Below are 16,163 nucleotides of genomic sequence, written 5' to 3' on the forward strand. Positions count from 1 at the left end.
ACCCGACCAATCAAATTCCCAGAACACTCCCAAGCATAGAATTGTGGGAGAAGACGATGAAGGTATCTCAGGAGACAGAAAGTAAACCAAACAATGGATTCGGAAGTGCCTTGATGCCTAAAGATTCCGGACGCAGACCACGCTTTCCAACACGTCTTGTCCAAACAAACCTGAATCTGCTCATCAGCTCATGGTAGAGATTCCAAGATATGAAATAATGGGGTCAGATGTGGGAGGCATCCAAAACGATGCACTTTTGGTGTGCCTTTAGGAACAGGGTTGGAAAAACTGCTCTATGGTCAACATATGCAGGAGCCACTAGGATTCTGCGTTTTCTTACTTTATGCTAAAAATAACTTAAAATAATTACTAGGGATGCACCGATACCGATACTGGTATCGGCCTCGATACCACATTTTCTAAAGTACTCGTACTCGTTAAAAGTCCCCCGATACCAGGGATCGATACCACGTTCTGAGAAATGTCTATGTTTGAGCGGCGTGTAAGGTGTTAATGCCTCTTGTGTTGTCCAAAGAGGCAGAGTTTACAACAAACTGGAAAACTAGTCCCTTGTTTTTTTGTTAAATTATATGACTAAAGCTGTTACCTGTAAATTTAAATCATGTTTTCTCTGTAAATCAAGTACTCTGTATCGGCAAGTACTGAAATGCAAGTACTCGTATTCCAAAAAAGTGGTATCGGTGCATCCCTAATAATTATGAGACTTTGATATGCATTGAAATAATTGGTCCTCTGCATTATACTTGTAACTTTGTTGGTAAATGGACTGTATTTATATAGCGCTTTTAACAGACCTATGATCATCCAAAGCGCTTTACATGTTGCCTCACATTCACCCATTCACTCACACATTCATACACCAACAGCGGTGTCAGGCATACAAGGCGCCATCCAGCTCATCGGAATCAGCTGGGGTTAGGTGTCTTGCTCAAGGACACCTTGACACTTGGTCAGGTGGAGCCGGGGATTAAACCATCAACCTCACGATTTGTAGACAACCTTCATGAACCACTGCTGCCCCTGTTCTTTGTGCTTGTAATTTCTTGATTCGGTCTTATTTTCCCCCACCCATTTTTGCTATTCCAAAAAAATCATCTGATCTGTGACTCGAAAATCATAATGTTTACGCACGACTGAATGTGTGATTTTGTACGTAACTGACTTTAGATGCGAGTCAAATGTGAAAGTACATATTTGCAAAGTTGTGTGATTAATGACAGCAAATAACACTACAGCTTGGGTAAATAAATGTGTTTGCATTGCCATTGGGTGTCCATTACCAGCATTTTACATAAACAAACTAGAGATCACCCCAGTCTATATGCATCAAAGGTTGTGGGCGTGACTGTGTGTGTGCGTGTCTGTTTGAGCAAGGAGCGCTGTATTATGCGGTGGATATATAAACGCTGCATGTCTATTACCGAGTTAAGAAATGATCTGACGTCAGTTGGTTTGGCCGGAGAACAGAGATATTTATATCTGCTCTCTGAAGTTCAAAGCCATCTGCTCGAAACTGTACAATGTGTGAAGGTAGGATTGGCTGAAATAAAATATTTTGAGGACAAATATGAGGAATTGTACTTTCAAAACTTTTGTATTTTTGGAAAATCAAACCAGAAATTGGCCCTTCAGTAAAAGATGATGTCGACCCACGATGACTCTGTCTGGGTAATCCAGTCTAAAGTCTCAATCTTATTATAGGATCATAAGCATCAAAGTTTAATATTTAATATTAATCTTTGTCATGACCTTACTCAGTCAATATTAAAGGCATATTATGTAGATTTTCACCACTAGAGGGCGCTATTACACAATAACAAAGGTAAAGCTTAATGATGTTATAAAATGATGGGAGATGTTGTTTTCATCATCTGGAGACGTATAGAATTGGCTAATCATGTAACCGGGTATGCAATGAATTAATGTTTTATTACCTGTACGCTCGTTCACATTATTTTATACTGTAAAAAAATTCTGTCGAAATTACAGTATTGCTGGCAGCTGGTTGCCAGTAACTTACTAAAGCAAAAGCCCCAAGAAGCAGTGGGTTACCAGTGTATTTTATAACAGCTAAGGGGCGTTGTTAGGCACAACGCAAAGCGGAGTGCCTAAAACCCCCTTAGCTGTAATAAAATGCACTGTAACACCACTGCTTCGCGGGGCTTATTGCGTTTATAAAACGGTTACTTCATATGCATGGCAGAATTTCATAAAGGAAACACAAATAAGTTGTAATTATATTAGTATAAATATTACTCTTCTCACTTTTTTTAAGTTGCCACCCAGTTTTAGTTTAATGCCTTACAGAAAAATTCTCTTCTTTACATAAACATAAAATATCAAATGAAAGAACAGACCCTCCGCTTTTAAAAAAAACCCTGTTTCATCCTACCTTCATTTGTTCGCTTACCACCTCTCAAATTTTCAGCTAAAAGCTGAGATAATTCAATTTTTGTGAATAACTTTAGAAAAGATCAGATTCAGAGCCTGTTCAAAATTTCAGTGTTTTTAGTGATGAGTGAATGCGTCTGTGTTTAAGTTGGGTGAGATCGCCACCCAGTGGATAGAGGAAATATGAATTTGAGGTAGAAACTCCTCAGGGAACGTTTTCTCAATATTTATTGACATTTATCTGGATATCGCCATTAATTGTGCAATTGTATACACATTAAAAATAAGATTAAAGACTGTGGTGTTTATTTTCATAAATCAGTACGGTGCAACAGGGCGCCGTGATACTTATGTAATGCGGTCCGAACCGTGGGTTTACCGGGGTATATTGGCAACAGTTTGTTCAAAGTTAAATGAACATTAAATATTTCAGTCTTTATTTTCCTCAGTAAGTTACTGGCAAACCAGCGGCATAATTACAGCTATTTTTTACAATGTATGCCATCGTAATGAATTAGCTGCAAAGCACAACAGCTGCTGGTTAGATGCTTAATAACCGCCACTTAAGCATTTGTCCACTAGTGTTGTCAACTAGTGTTTTACAACTGGAAACTGAGGATAGCAAGGATATTAAGTCACTAAAGTCACAGGATATTAAGTCACTAAAAGAGCGACAATTACATGGGAGACAAGGGATGATCCATTATTTAAAACAGGAATTTCTCTGTATTTACAAATCCTTGGGGACCTTTTGGATAATGCAAGTACACAACTGCATTAAATATATCAAATTGCGCAAGTTACTTTTGAATATTTTATTACCAAATCTTACATATTATGGCTTTAAAGATCAACTGTATATTTTCACAGAATGTTTCTTTATATTAAGTAGGATGACTTTATGTAGAAAATCACAAAAAAATGACTCTAACTTGGTTTTTACAAACTGGGTCACATGTGGAGAAGTATGCGTATCTGATTAAACGAAGATGACACACATTCTTTCAGACACTCTTTCAGGTTATTTTGCATGTTTGTCAGCCTCAAAGCTATTATATACCATCATATTTTATTACAATTACAAACCATTTAGTACCATTTCATTCTATGCAGTTTCAAAGGGTTTTAATAACTGTCCTCCAAATGCGTCACTGCATCAGCCACTGAAGCCTCGTCCATGACATGCTGCCAACAAAAAAGCATGAGTATCAGCTACGGCCCCCGAGTGACCCCATTCCATACCTGTCCTTCAGTATAAAGTGGGTGTATTTAAGGGACCCTCATGTTATAAGACACACACTCGCCTACCCCACACACATAGATGCAATTTGTTGATAAGCCACAAACAGGTCTATTAGTCACCGCACAAGCAAAGCGTGGTATTTTCTTTCTACCTACACATTACACCTTCTAACCTCCATCTGAGTCCTCTAGGACTCTAAAAAGTTAAAGACTTGTACAATTACGGTACAGCAAATCGGCTCTGCTGTGAACCACTAGACGCACCAAAATGTGTGTAATGACCTCACTTACAGTGACATTTATGTAACGCAAACAATGCAGCTCTTATCAGTTACAATGTCACTGCTCTCTCCGACACACGCACAGACAGGACGAGGCGAGCTGTCGATGGCTTATCATTAACTTTAATAGTGCTTGTGTTGAAAGAGAAAGACAGAAAATGGGTTTTCTTCTCATTTCCTATTTTTGAACAGCAGACAGTGTGACCGTAACAATGCAACATAGGTCTTCAAAGCACACATTGAGGCTCACTGTTTTTAAAATGGTTTACATTGGTTTACGTGACCAAAATGTAAAGCTTGCAATGTATTATTACATTTGTACAAAAAAATGGGTTGGCATAATGCATTTACAAAAAAGAAATAAATGATTGGTGTTGACAATTATTAAGAGACAACATTTGAACTGAACGCCACAAAAACACCTCAGCGGCACGACCCACATAAAGTTCAGTGTTTGATAAGACGACGCATATTTGGAGGACTTTTAAAGCAGCACTGAACTGTTAAACACACTCTTGGCCTAGATATGCTCAAAGAAATGTTTATCAGTGGATATCAGAGATGTGGACTTGAAACTCAAACCACAATGTTTATGTCTTATTGCTTGAATTGGCAAATGTTAGTACTTAAGATTTTGCCAACTATTATTGCTCAAGAGAGAAGTCACGCTTGCAGACTGAGTTACACACAAGATGCTGTCATATGGTGTTGGAAAGTGTCAAATGTGTGTGCGGGGGACGAGAAAAATTACTTTTTTACTTCACAGTCATCACTAGGGCTGGGCAAAAAAATCGATTTTTCGATTAATCGTTTTATTATACGTGGTCGATTCAGAATCGATTCTCAAAGAGCAGAATCGATTTTTTTTTCCCCCCATATTTTTTCCTGCAACCAATGAATGTAAGATTAACGTTAATCAAATTACTAGTCTTCTTCACTAGATGTCACCCTCTTTTTTGCCTTGCACGATGTTACCAAGGAGCCTGTCATTCTTTCATTCAGTGCTTAAAATGGCGGATTTAGGTGCTTCATCTACGTTGATGCCCCATTAACATAAAAAGTAAGAGGTATGGAAGCATCCCGAGAACCGGAATCGAAAATTGAATCGAGAATCGGTATCGAATCGATTTGATAGCTTATGAATCGAAATTGAATCGATCTGGAACATCTGAATCGATACCCAGCCCTAGTCATCACAATGTATAACTCGATGTCTGGATCTGGAAGCACTAACAAACTTCATAATATGGAAAAGTTGACTTGGCTAGTGACGACTGTAAACTCATGGGGGCGGTTTCCAGTGGCCAGTTGCATAAACCTTTAAGACTAGTCTTAAAAGTTAGTCATTCATTTTTTTCTTCAAGACTTATCATAACTGTTTTAAGTATAGAAAGGTAGATTGGTCTAATACAAATCCAAATAATGAGACTGATTAGCCCTAACTAATTGCTAGTTAGTCAGAATCATTCTTAAGATGCACTCTTAATGTCACGGCTATTTTTATGCAACCGGCCAGGACAGGGATTAAACTAGTCCTAGACTAAAATAAATGTAAGAGCTGTCCAAACTGAAAAAAAACTTGCACTGACATATCTTAAAATACTCCAGTCACCTTTGTTTTGTCTCGAAATGCAAGTAATGTTTTTAAAGGCATGTTTGTTCAAACTAGTGATATTTCCTAATTAAACTAAGGCCTAGTCCTGGTTTAAGCTAATCCCTGTCCGGGAAACCACCCCATGAAGTACAACTGAGACCAAGTTTTATGTTTTTTATGTTAAGTTCCATACAGTACTTGTGATTCAGTCCATGAAAACTTAGCAAAAAATTTTTTTATTTAGGTTTTCTTCATAAAATCATCCTGTTAAAATATAACCATGATATTTTTAAATGAACACGGAGTAATGTCATCTCTAAATACTAAAATCAATGTTAAAGGAATAGTCAATTTTCTTAAAAGAAAAATCCAGATAATTTACTCACCACCATGTCATTCAAAATGTTGATGTCTTTCTTTGTTCAGTCGAGAAGAAATTATGTTTTTAGAGAAAAACATTGCAGGATCTCATTTTAATGGACTTTAATAGAGCCCAACATTTAATTCTTAACCCAACACTTTTTTCAACGGAGTTTAAAAGGACTATAAACAATCCCAAATGAGGCATAAGGGTCTTATCTAGCGAAACGATTGTCATTTTTGACAAGAAAAATAAAAAATATGCACTTTTAAACCACAACTTCTCGTCTAGATCCGGTCGTGATGCGCCAGCTGACCCCACGCAATACGTCATGACGTCAAGAGGTCACAGAGGATGAACGCGAAACTCCACCCCAGTGTTTACAAGTGTGTTGAAAGAGGAACGTTCCTACGTTGTTGTATGTCGAATTATACTAATTAATGTATTTGTGTCAGTTTATTGTTTACAATGCTTCGCAAATGTGCGTTTTATATATGTAACACGTGACCTCCCTACGTCCCTACGCATTTACGTTAGGTCAAGCAGGAAAGGACCTAGACAAGAAGTTGTGGTTTAAAAGTGCATATTTTTTATTTTTCTTGTCAAAAATGACAATCGTTTTGATAAGACCCTTATGCCTCGTTTGGGATCGTTTATAGTCCTTTGAAACTCCGTTGAAAAAAACTGTTAAGTGTTGAGTTAAGTATTAAATGTTGGGCTCTATTAAAGTCCATTAAAATGAGAAAAATCCTGCAATGTTTTTCTCTAAAAACATAATTTCTTCTTGACTGAACAAAGAAAGACATCAACATTTTGAATGACATGGTGGTGAGTAAATTATCTGGATTTTTCTTTTAAGAAAATGGAATATGCCTTTAGGTCAATCAGGTGAAAGTGCTCCTCTTTAGCCTGGATTTTACAGACAGGATCCCACATGTCAAATTTGCTGTACTTATGCACTTTTTTATTTATAGTTAGTAGTATAAACAATAGTTTTATGAGTAACACAACAAATGACTTGATGTCATGTGATGTGGCACCAAATCTGGACTTGCACAATGATGAAGCCCAGTGCCTGACAGGTATGTAATAATAGGGGCTAAAATGCCTTTGTAAATATTAGAGCTGGGCAAAGAAATCGCCTGCGATCCTCATGCATATATCATTAGTAAAGCCGGTTCGGTGATTAGTAGTAAATCACCATCACCTGCTTTCAGATGGAGCAGCATTTTCTACACAGAGCTGTATTTCACCAAGACGATCTTCCATGATTATGAACGTGGTTTTGCCTAGCTTTCTGTAAAATACGGCTCTGTGTAGTAAATGCCGCTCCATCTGAAAGCAGGTAATAGCGGTTTACTACTAATCTCCGAACCGGCTTTACTGATGAGATACGCATGAGAATCAGAGAATCACAGACAATTTTTTTCGCCAACTCTAGCAAATATTACTAAAGGCAACCACATTAAGTGTCAATGCTTACTGACGTCTAAAGTTATCTATTGGCTATCAAGGGCTTGGTGCCGTAGTTTCACAGTATAGCAGGTAAAACCTGTCCCATCACTTGCAGCCTGGGCAAAATGGCCAAAAAAAATGATGTTATTGCAAATGACTTATGAGAAATTATAGCACAGCCATAACTTAAGATGCATGAGAATAAGAAAATAGTTTTTTATGTTGGTCTATCTAGCATGCTCCATACGGACGTCTTTAGTCACAGCATCATGCAAAGTTTTAATAGCATCTTAGTTATACCGCTATTTTTTAAAGCCATGTCAAGCTAAAATTATAAAAATTAAAAAAAAAAAAAATCACTGAGCTCCGTTCTTAAACGCAACTGTTTTCCTTCATGCTATCAGCCAGTTTACATCATCTAAGAGATGATAGGATTGATACCATATGGTGGTGGTTTTAAGTCCCTGTGTTCTTTACTGAAGAAGCTGTCTCCAGTTTCTTTACTTGGAAACCTCGGAGAGAGGAAAATAGAGCTATAGCTCTGCTCGGTGTGGCCGTAATCCAGGGATTAGCCAGAAAAATTCCACACCAATGTCATACAATGGCACATCTCACTGTCACTCAACAGGCTCAACCAGTCAGAAAAACCCAAACGAACTGAGGCAGATCATTTCATTCACTCTTGTTGCTATGGTTACCAACCATAGGTGTGTTATACTACTTGCATGTTAGTAGAAAATGTAGCCGTTTATGATCATAAGACTGTTTAATATAAGCAGTCGGTCTTGAATGTAAAGACGTCTGTGCATTGACTCTAACTGTAACCATGGTAACCGTGTCCAGCAAATAAATATGGACATATAGGACAGGAATGGTGTCCTTTATCTTACCGTTTCATGAAAACTGAATCTTTAATTGTTGCACTGCATTGTCCTAATATGTGCCAGGTATTGTCTAATGTTAACAGAGTAGATCCCAAATCGAAATGTATCGGTCAGCGGAGTACTTACCGGTCTATGCTGGAGGTCATTTTGTAGTGTCTTCAAGGTTGCAGATGTAGAGAGAGGACCTTTAAGCGTGAGGTAGACATTTGTACATTAACCTAGATAGCAAAGAGAAAGATTTATTTATATAAAGCAATCAAAAATACATTTATTTAATTTAACAAGCACTCCATATTATCATACTTTTGCACTGCTTTAGCCTTTGTACTACGTTTTACAGTATACTGAAGACTCCTGTATGATAAATTGCTCTCGGTTGTCCTCATTTGTATGTCACTTCAGATAGAGGTGTCTAATAAATGATTAAAAGTACAATGACGCATGAGGTTTCAACACAAATTAATGATCCATTCAAAAGCAAATTTACCTCCAGGTCTACTTGCTCTAGATAAAGAGGAGTTTGCCAGAGGATGCAAAGTCAGGGCAGCCACAGGACTAGACAAAAGGTGTGCGTGAATATCAATGTTGTTGTATGGAGGGTCAATCAGAACTCTCTGAGATCACATGAAGGGTTAAGGTTTAAAAGCCTGCTGTGGATCCCTGTGGGGTGTACGTGCTTTCCATCGGGCGTAAGACTGAAGGCACCACATGTTAGCAATAGCCACCTCACAGGAAAAACAGAAGAGGTCCGGTTATTAGGATCATACATATATCATTTTGCAATTCTTATTAATGTGCATAAAGATAAAAACAAGCAGAGTTCACAGTACTTTCAGTTTTTGTTAAATTATATAAATACATACTTATTATTCTTTTATAAGAAATTATGCCAGCAAGTTGCCAAACGGCACAACGGTTCACAAAAATTAATACTTGTTAAGAAAAAATGACATTACTGTATGAATCATTCCCTTGAGCAATAGCGTGCGAGTTTTCAAGAAAAAAAGATAATTCAGTGGTTTTTTTCTTTTATTTTTATGCACATCATAATTTTGTCCTAGGGTTCTGCATATGCATAAAATGTAATATTTGAGACATATCATAAAGTGTTGTGTACATCGTTTATTAAGATATGACTGTTAAAATGTTTTTGTGCAAATAAAAAAAATGGATTTTGCAGAATGAATTTCGATTCAGAAAAATGTATCAAGCCGAGTCATGGCAGCCAAAGCCACAATAAAATTATCTAATATATTTGGTAAACCTCACATGAGCAGTGGATCTATAAACTTTATGAATGACAGCTGTTGTGCAGAAATCTGTGTAGCTTTAGTGCAGTTCAGCAGGGAGGAGATTTTGTGTGGGACTGAACCCTGGGAAGTAAACTTACTTATGTCATGATTTCCGTCGTAGCTGTAATAATTGTGAAACTCCACAAATTTGCTCTTTAATCTGAAACACAACCAAAATCTGAAATGAATCGCAAATACAACTGCTTCATGAAAACATCCTTCTAATGTAATTGTAGCAATCTAAACATACAGTAAACGGGTACTAAGTAGAAAACACAGTACAGATGACCCAACACTCCCCCTATGAGCAGTTCAAATGACATCAGCTCTGGATCATCATAGACAATGATCAAATATGTAAAAACAAAATTTGCCCGAAATACAACGATCTGGGATCTAAGAGTACAAAAATAAATAAATGACAAGATCACATTTAAAGTTCAAAGTCCAAATTAAGTCCTTAGCAATGCATATTAACAATAAAAACTTTTGTCTTCACTACAGTAGCTAACACTCTAAAAAAAACGGTGCTATATAGCAGTGGTTCCCAACCTTTTTTGCCCTAAGTACCCCCACAGCCGTATTAGTAAGGCTCAAGTACCCCTTCATCGAAACTAAACCTAAGTTGTGTTTTAAAGACAAATAATTAGTAATATTTATTAATTTTAAACATTAAAGTAAAAAGCACTGACTGATGAAGCATGTTTATTTCAACAAACCACTATCATTGCGATCAGTGTTTGCATTTTATCGGCTCATTTGCATTTTAAAAGACACACCCAAAAACGGCACATTTTACTCAGCCCTACAAAATGGCAATTTTGACATACTATAATTAATTATCTGTAGGGTGTTTTGAGATAAAACTTCACATATGGACTTTGGGAACGCCAAAGACTTATTTTACAAATTAAAAAATTTCATCATATGACCCCTTTAAGGGCCAGATTTACTAACAGCTTGCGCAAACCATCATTTTGTCGTTAAATAATGACTGAACTTACTAAAGACACGCAGTAGATATTTAGCTCTGAAAAGGTGTTATTTTTGCGACCTTATTGCATTTACGGATTTTTTCCTTTTGAAGCAACATTAATGCGAGGAGAGTTTTACATTTTGCCAGAGGAACATACTTAAAAAAAAATATATAGAGTTTGCCAAGCCAAGCTATGTTTAATTTGCTGAAGAAAAGAGGAGGAGAAGTCAAATCAGGTATTTCAAAACTTCTTTTACCGTTCATCTTTCGTCTTACTTTCACTTAGCTGGAATTTCACACTACGCAGTCCGCATTTTCATTGCGATGTCCTGCCGAGTTCTCTTATTTGCGACCTAATTTGCGCTGCTCTTAGTAGACTGCAATGGTCATTATAGAAATGTGCATATGTCATTATTGTGCCTGTGTATTTTATTTGCGCCTTTGTAGTAAATCACACGCAAATTATCCACTCCGGCGCTTATTTGGAATTGAGCTCTCACGTCCTTTTTAGTAAATGCCCTAAATTTACTAAAATCTCAATTTAAGTTACTGATAATTAAAGTGTGCAAATAAGTTAAATTATTCTGTTCAAATATAAAGAGAAACAAAATGTGTTAAGACATTCTTTATAAATACAAAAGACATCATACGGGACAATATATGTTAGCCAAAAACAATGCAAAAGTTTTTTTGCATAATTTGAAAATGTAATGGCAGTGGGAATGAATATTATAGCATTATTTGAACATTATTTATAGTTTATAAACTTTGGGTCTTTAGAAACTATTCAGGTTCATTGAAAATAGTCAGATCGTTCTTGAGTTGGACATCGCTATTGCGTTTTGGATCATGCAGCGCATTACTCTTGACAGCTAATTATATTAATGATAAGATTAAAATTACAAAGTTTTCCTTTTTAAAATGCTTTCCTCACAAAAATCAATCTTAGGTAAATGACTGGACAAACGAAAGACATTTTTATTAAAAGTAAATTAGATCAAAGCAAAATGTTAATCTTTTCGCGTACCCCCTGGAAACTCTTCACGTACCCCCTGGGGTACGCGTACCCCCGGTTGGGAATCACTGCTATATAGCACCAAAAGTGGTTCTTTGCTCGTAATCATAGAAGAACCGTTTTTAGTCCCATATAGCACCGGTGAAGCACCAGTGAAGAACCATATGGGGGCCATATAGCACCACATATGGTTCTACATAGCACTATGTGGTTCTACACAGGTTCTTCACTGGTGCTTCACCGGTGCTATATGGCACTAAAAACGGTTCTTCTATGATTACGAGCAAAGAACCACTTTTGGTGCTATATAGCAGCATTGTTTTTAGAGTGTACCGCTGTGGACTGAATGGGGAAATTGTAAGCTTTTACATAAAAAACAAACTTCAAAGGAAATCCCCAAAAAGCGGTTAGCAAAAAGTAGTTTGTAGGAGAGTTTCTGCATTTACTCACAAAAATAAAGTTTTGATTTATTTATATAATGTACAAAATATACTAACACAATATGTTGAAAACTAAAAATTTGATAACATACATAAACGTTTTACATTCTTTTCAATTGTTGATCATCTTACATACGTCATTGCACACAAAAGCACTCATTCTTGTGCCAGTCTCTGATTATAAATAACCTCTGCAAGTATTAAAAGTATTCAGGTACTATTGGGATATGCATATTGCCATATGCACCTGTGTGCAGTAGTTTTGATATAATGTATAACCCTTACATCACTGTATAAAGTTTCCATGTCTTTAAAAATGTAAGAGTATTTTCTATGTATTAGTTTTCAACTATGCATTTAATAGAGGTGTTTATGCAATGTGAAAGTGCATTTGTTTTCTCATGCACTTGATTTATGTTTTCTAGGAATCCATTCATTGTTGTTGCTACTAGTAAAGTGAGTTACAGGAATATCTACTCTAGATCAATCTTCTAAGCTTGTCAATCATGATAAAACATACTTGAATTATCATTATATTGGTGTAAAAAAAAATGTATGTCCTTTGGGGCTAATGACCCTAAATGTATAACTCTCAACACTCCACTACCAAAACTCCCATATCCGTCGTATTACTTTTGCATTTGCATATTTTTAAGAAAAGCCTTTAGCAGGGAAAAACACTTGTTCTCATTAGCACTCAAAAAAAATGACAGACCACATTAGCGTCTTTGCTTTCATGCCAGAACCAGTCAGTTGTACTTGTTTACAAGCTTGTACTTGAAGGACATTTCAACAGTTCATAAAAAATAATATCAAGGAGATTAGCCTTGTGCCAGCAGATACTATGACGTATAATATCAGCTACTACATGCCACGAGAAACAGTTCTGGCGCCGGTAAATTTTTTATAAAATGATCATCTATGAAGAAGCACGAACATGCATTCCTAAATGCACCCACACATTCTTTTGAGTTCAAATAAACGTCACACGCAACTGAGTGAGCCGCCCATAAAAATCAGATCAACTGTCATCGTCATGGACGAATGTGGAAAACATTTACACTTAAAACATGCGTGTAGTCTACATATTAATGTCCCAATTAATACTACCGTAAGTTTTTTACGCATTAGCCTCATAAAAAGCTACTCTGTAAAAAGCCTCTGTAAAAGAATACTTATTAAATCACATAACAGTAAAATATAGCAACATTCTGTTTGCTAAAATGCAAAGATGACACACTGTTGCAGATGCACTGTGGTTTTGAAACTGAGAGGGCTGAGTGATGTAAAAAAAATCAAGTGGATCAGAGTGGGTATAGTTGGTTAAGGAAATGATTTTGCCTAAATCTCTTTCACACCTTCAAGTATGAGTGGGCGGTTTGACCATGCCATGGTATATAAAATTTTGTTTCATGGTAATACCACAATGTAGTTATTATACGAGACCCTGTCTGTGACATCCAGGGTAAAATCTAAGTATGAGATCAGGAGCATCAAAGTTTAATTTTACTCATCAATTTCACTTTAATTTCAATCTCTGACATGACCTTACTCAATCAATATATTAAAGATATCAAAGTTAGATTTTCACAGAATCTTTTCATTATGTAGGAACATTTATGTAGAAACAGTAAATCACAAAATATTACTTTAGCTGGTTTACACAGGCAGGGTCACATAGTTCAATATGCATAAACCCAAATCATGTCTTCACCACATGTCACACCTCTTAATAATAATAATAAGCTCATCCTTGTGCTTGGGATTAGTTTGTGGGTCCTCCTGATCTGTGAGTTTATCTTAAACCAAGACTAGGCCTTAGTTATTTATGCACTTTCATAATAGTTCATACAAACATACTTTACACGAAACATTACTGGTGTGCATCTCGAGACAAAAAAGATATTTTAAGATATGTCAGTGCTTTAGCCCCGTCCTGGAAACTGCTCCTATAATACATACTGCACATTTTGCAGCAGGTCATCTAATCATTGAAACAAACAGACACTTTATGCAATAATGTATGGAATACACTGCAGCAATAGTAAGGGTACAATGTTAGTATGATATTTTGAGTAAAGTCACATGCACACCAGCTAGTAAATCCAACTGATCACTGCATGTGACTCCTGGATCATACAGATACAATTTACAGCCACTCCTGCAGCATTAAAGTAAATTAATGGGAAGCTGACATGACCAGTTAAAAAACAAACAACTTGACCAGACACAACATTATATAATTAAGTATTAGTTACTTTAAAAGAAAAACTACACACCTTAAGTAAAGAGAAATAACTTGTTTTGGAACTTGATCTGAATTTGTAACCAATCCTACAGAAACTTTTTTTGGACACGAAAATGAAACTTTTTCCAAAATGGACTACAACATTTCTCAGTTAAAAGCAATTGTAAAAAAGTGTTTTATGATTGTAAAAAAGTGTTTTATGATTGTAAAACCACTTACAAGCTCCATCCGGGACTTCCTTAGAAAGATATAATTCCAAAACAATCCAACTACTTTTAAGAAAAGATAGAGGCCACAATATATCCAAAAGGACCTTTCAGAATTAAAAGCAATTTTACAATCCTTAAGTTTAGGGATTTAGGTTCATCCTTAACAAATCTTTATTTTCAAATTGATTCTATTCATCTATTCATACAGTACACAAACATTATCCCTTAGTTTTTTTTTTGAAAAGAGACACACCTCAGCAATCAGTGTGTTTGCGTAGATGGGGAAGATCTTGCCAAATATTTGGCATTAAGATCCCTTCCAAAAAACAATCATAATAATTTTCAAGTTCAGGTTGGGTGAGCAGGGTTGCTTTACTACAGATGACTCACAGCAACATTCCATACCTGTCAACCCTCCCGTGTTCCCCAGGATTCTCCCGTATTTTACCATTCTTTCCCCGTCTAAATAATTTCCTGTATTTTTTCTTTCTATAAAAAAATCCCAGTGGCCATATTTGACGTTTGCTACATTTACCACCGGTAAAGCAGGCGTCAGTATATCGGTAACATCACTCAGACAACACCCGCCAATAAACAAGAAGAAGAAAAGCTTCTTGAGGATGGAGAGGAAAGATGGGTGGAGGATGATGAGCTATGTGCAATACTACAACCGCCACGCGCATTAGCGTGCACGTCCGCACATTTGGATTTGTGTTGATGAGCAAAATGACCAAAGACAATCAGTCTCGTTTTTAGGACAGAAAAATCAAATCTTAGTGAATTTGTGATTGAAACAAGCAATGGTTTATGAAAATGTAACATTTATTTTTTAATTAAGTGTTTTAAAAAAACTGAACATATTTCAAGATTTTTTTTCTTACCCCACTGTCAGTTTTTTTCTTGATTTATGCACAAATTAACTTAAATTTTATATTTTTGATCTAAAAACTAGACTTATTTTCTTAGGGCATTTTGCTCATCAAGAAAACTTACATTTTGAAAACAAGACAAAAATACTAAGTAAGAAACACATTGTGTGTACCCATCCATTCCCTTTCATAGTAGTAAAAACATTTGTGTTAGGGTTCGAGAAATTTTCCTTATTTTCAAATCCCAATGTTGACAGGTATGAAACATCCTAAACATTCCTTTCAACACATAAACATGCCATTTACACATACAGTACTGAGAATCAATAGGATTTCTTAGTAAGGGGTGGAGACACAGGGAAAAAAAGGTTTGGGGTTTGAAATAGAAGGTGCTACAGATGGAGGGAATTCTGGGAATATATCTGAGAAGGGCACACAAGGAGAGAGAGGGGGGTTGGTTGGGGATAGCATGGAGGATAGGCTAACATTTTATTTTTGTTCACCAAGATAGGGAGTCATTTCCGCAAAAGATCTGACAAAAAGCAAGCCAAGACACACAAGCTCGTAACACAAGACACAAAGAAAAAGGGATAAAACGTCATGCAGGAAGAAAAATGAGGTGGAGTGCTTGTGTCAAGGAGTTCAAGGGAGAAAACAGGATTAAAACAGACATAAAAGTGAAAGAGTTAAGAAAAAGGAAGTACAGCAGTTTCCTGTTGAGCCATTCGCAGTAGGCTGAGCAATGGTTTTGTAACCGTGATGTCAGTTTATGCTTCACTGACCCGCTGACCCAGTGACCTACTTTTGCTTCGAGCTCATTCTGTTCCTTCTCCACTGCGACTTAATCACAGCTCAACAGGCAGGCGCAGCTGCAGCCAATCACGC

General features: G+C 36.5%; 1 protein-coding gene across 3 annotated transcripts in view; it reads right to left on the reverse strand.

The window, feature by feature from the left end:
- clocka (clock circadian regulator a) overlaps positions 1 to 16,163 on the reverse strand; it is a 66,368-nt gene that overhangs the window by 23,767 nt on the left and 26,438 nt on the right. For all 3 annotated transcript variants that reach the window (XM_065257164.1, XM_065257163.1, XM_065257162.1), the window contains exons 3-5: positions 9,620 to 9,681; positions 8,717 to 8,954; positions 8,356 to 8,447 (exon numbers count right to left, since the gene is read on the reverse strand). In XM_065257164.1, coding sequence (XP_065113236.1) covers positions 8,356 to 8,375 — 20 coding nt within the window. In that variant the 5' untranslated portion in view covers positions 8,376 to 8,447; positions 8,717 to 8,954; positions 9,620 to 9,681. The remainder of the gene's footprint in view (positions 1 to 8,355; positions 8,448 to 8,716; positions 8,955 to 9,619; positions 9,682 to 16,163) is intronic.

Source organism: Paramisgurnus dabryanus, chromosome 12, assembly GCF_030506205.2.
Source record: "Paramisgurnus dabryanus chromosome 12, PD_genome_1.1, whole genome shotgun sequence".
Classification (NCBI taxonomy): domain Eukaryota; kingdom Metazoa; phylum Chordata; class Actinopteri; order Cypriniformes; family Cobitidae; genus Paramisgurnus; species Paramisgurnus dabryanus.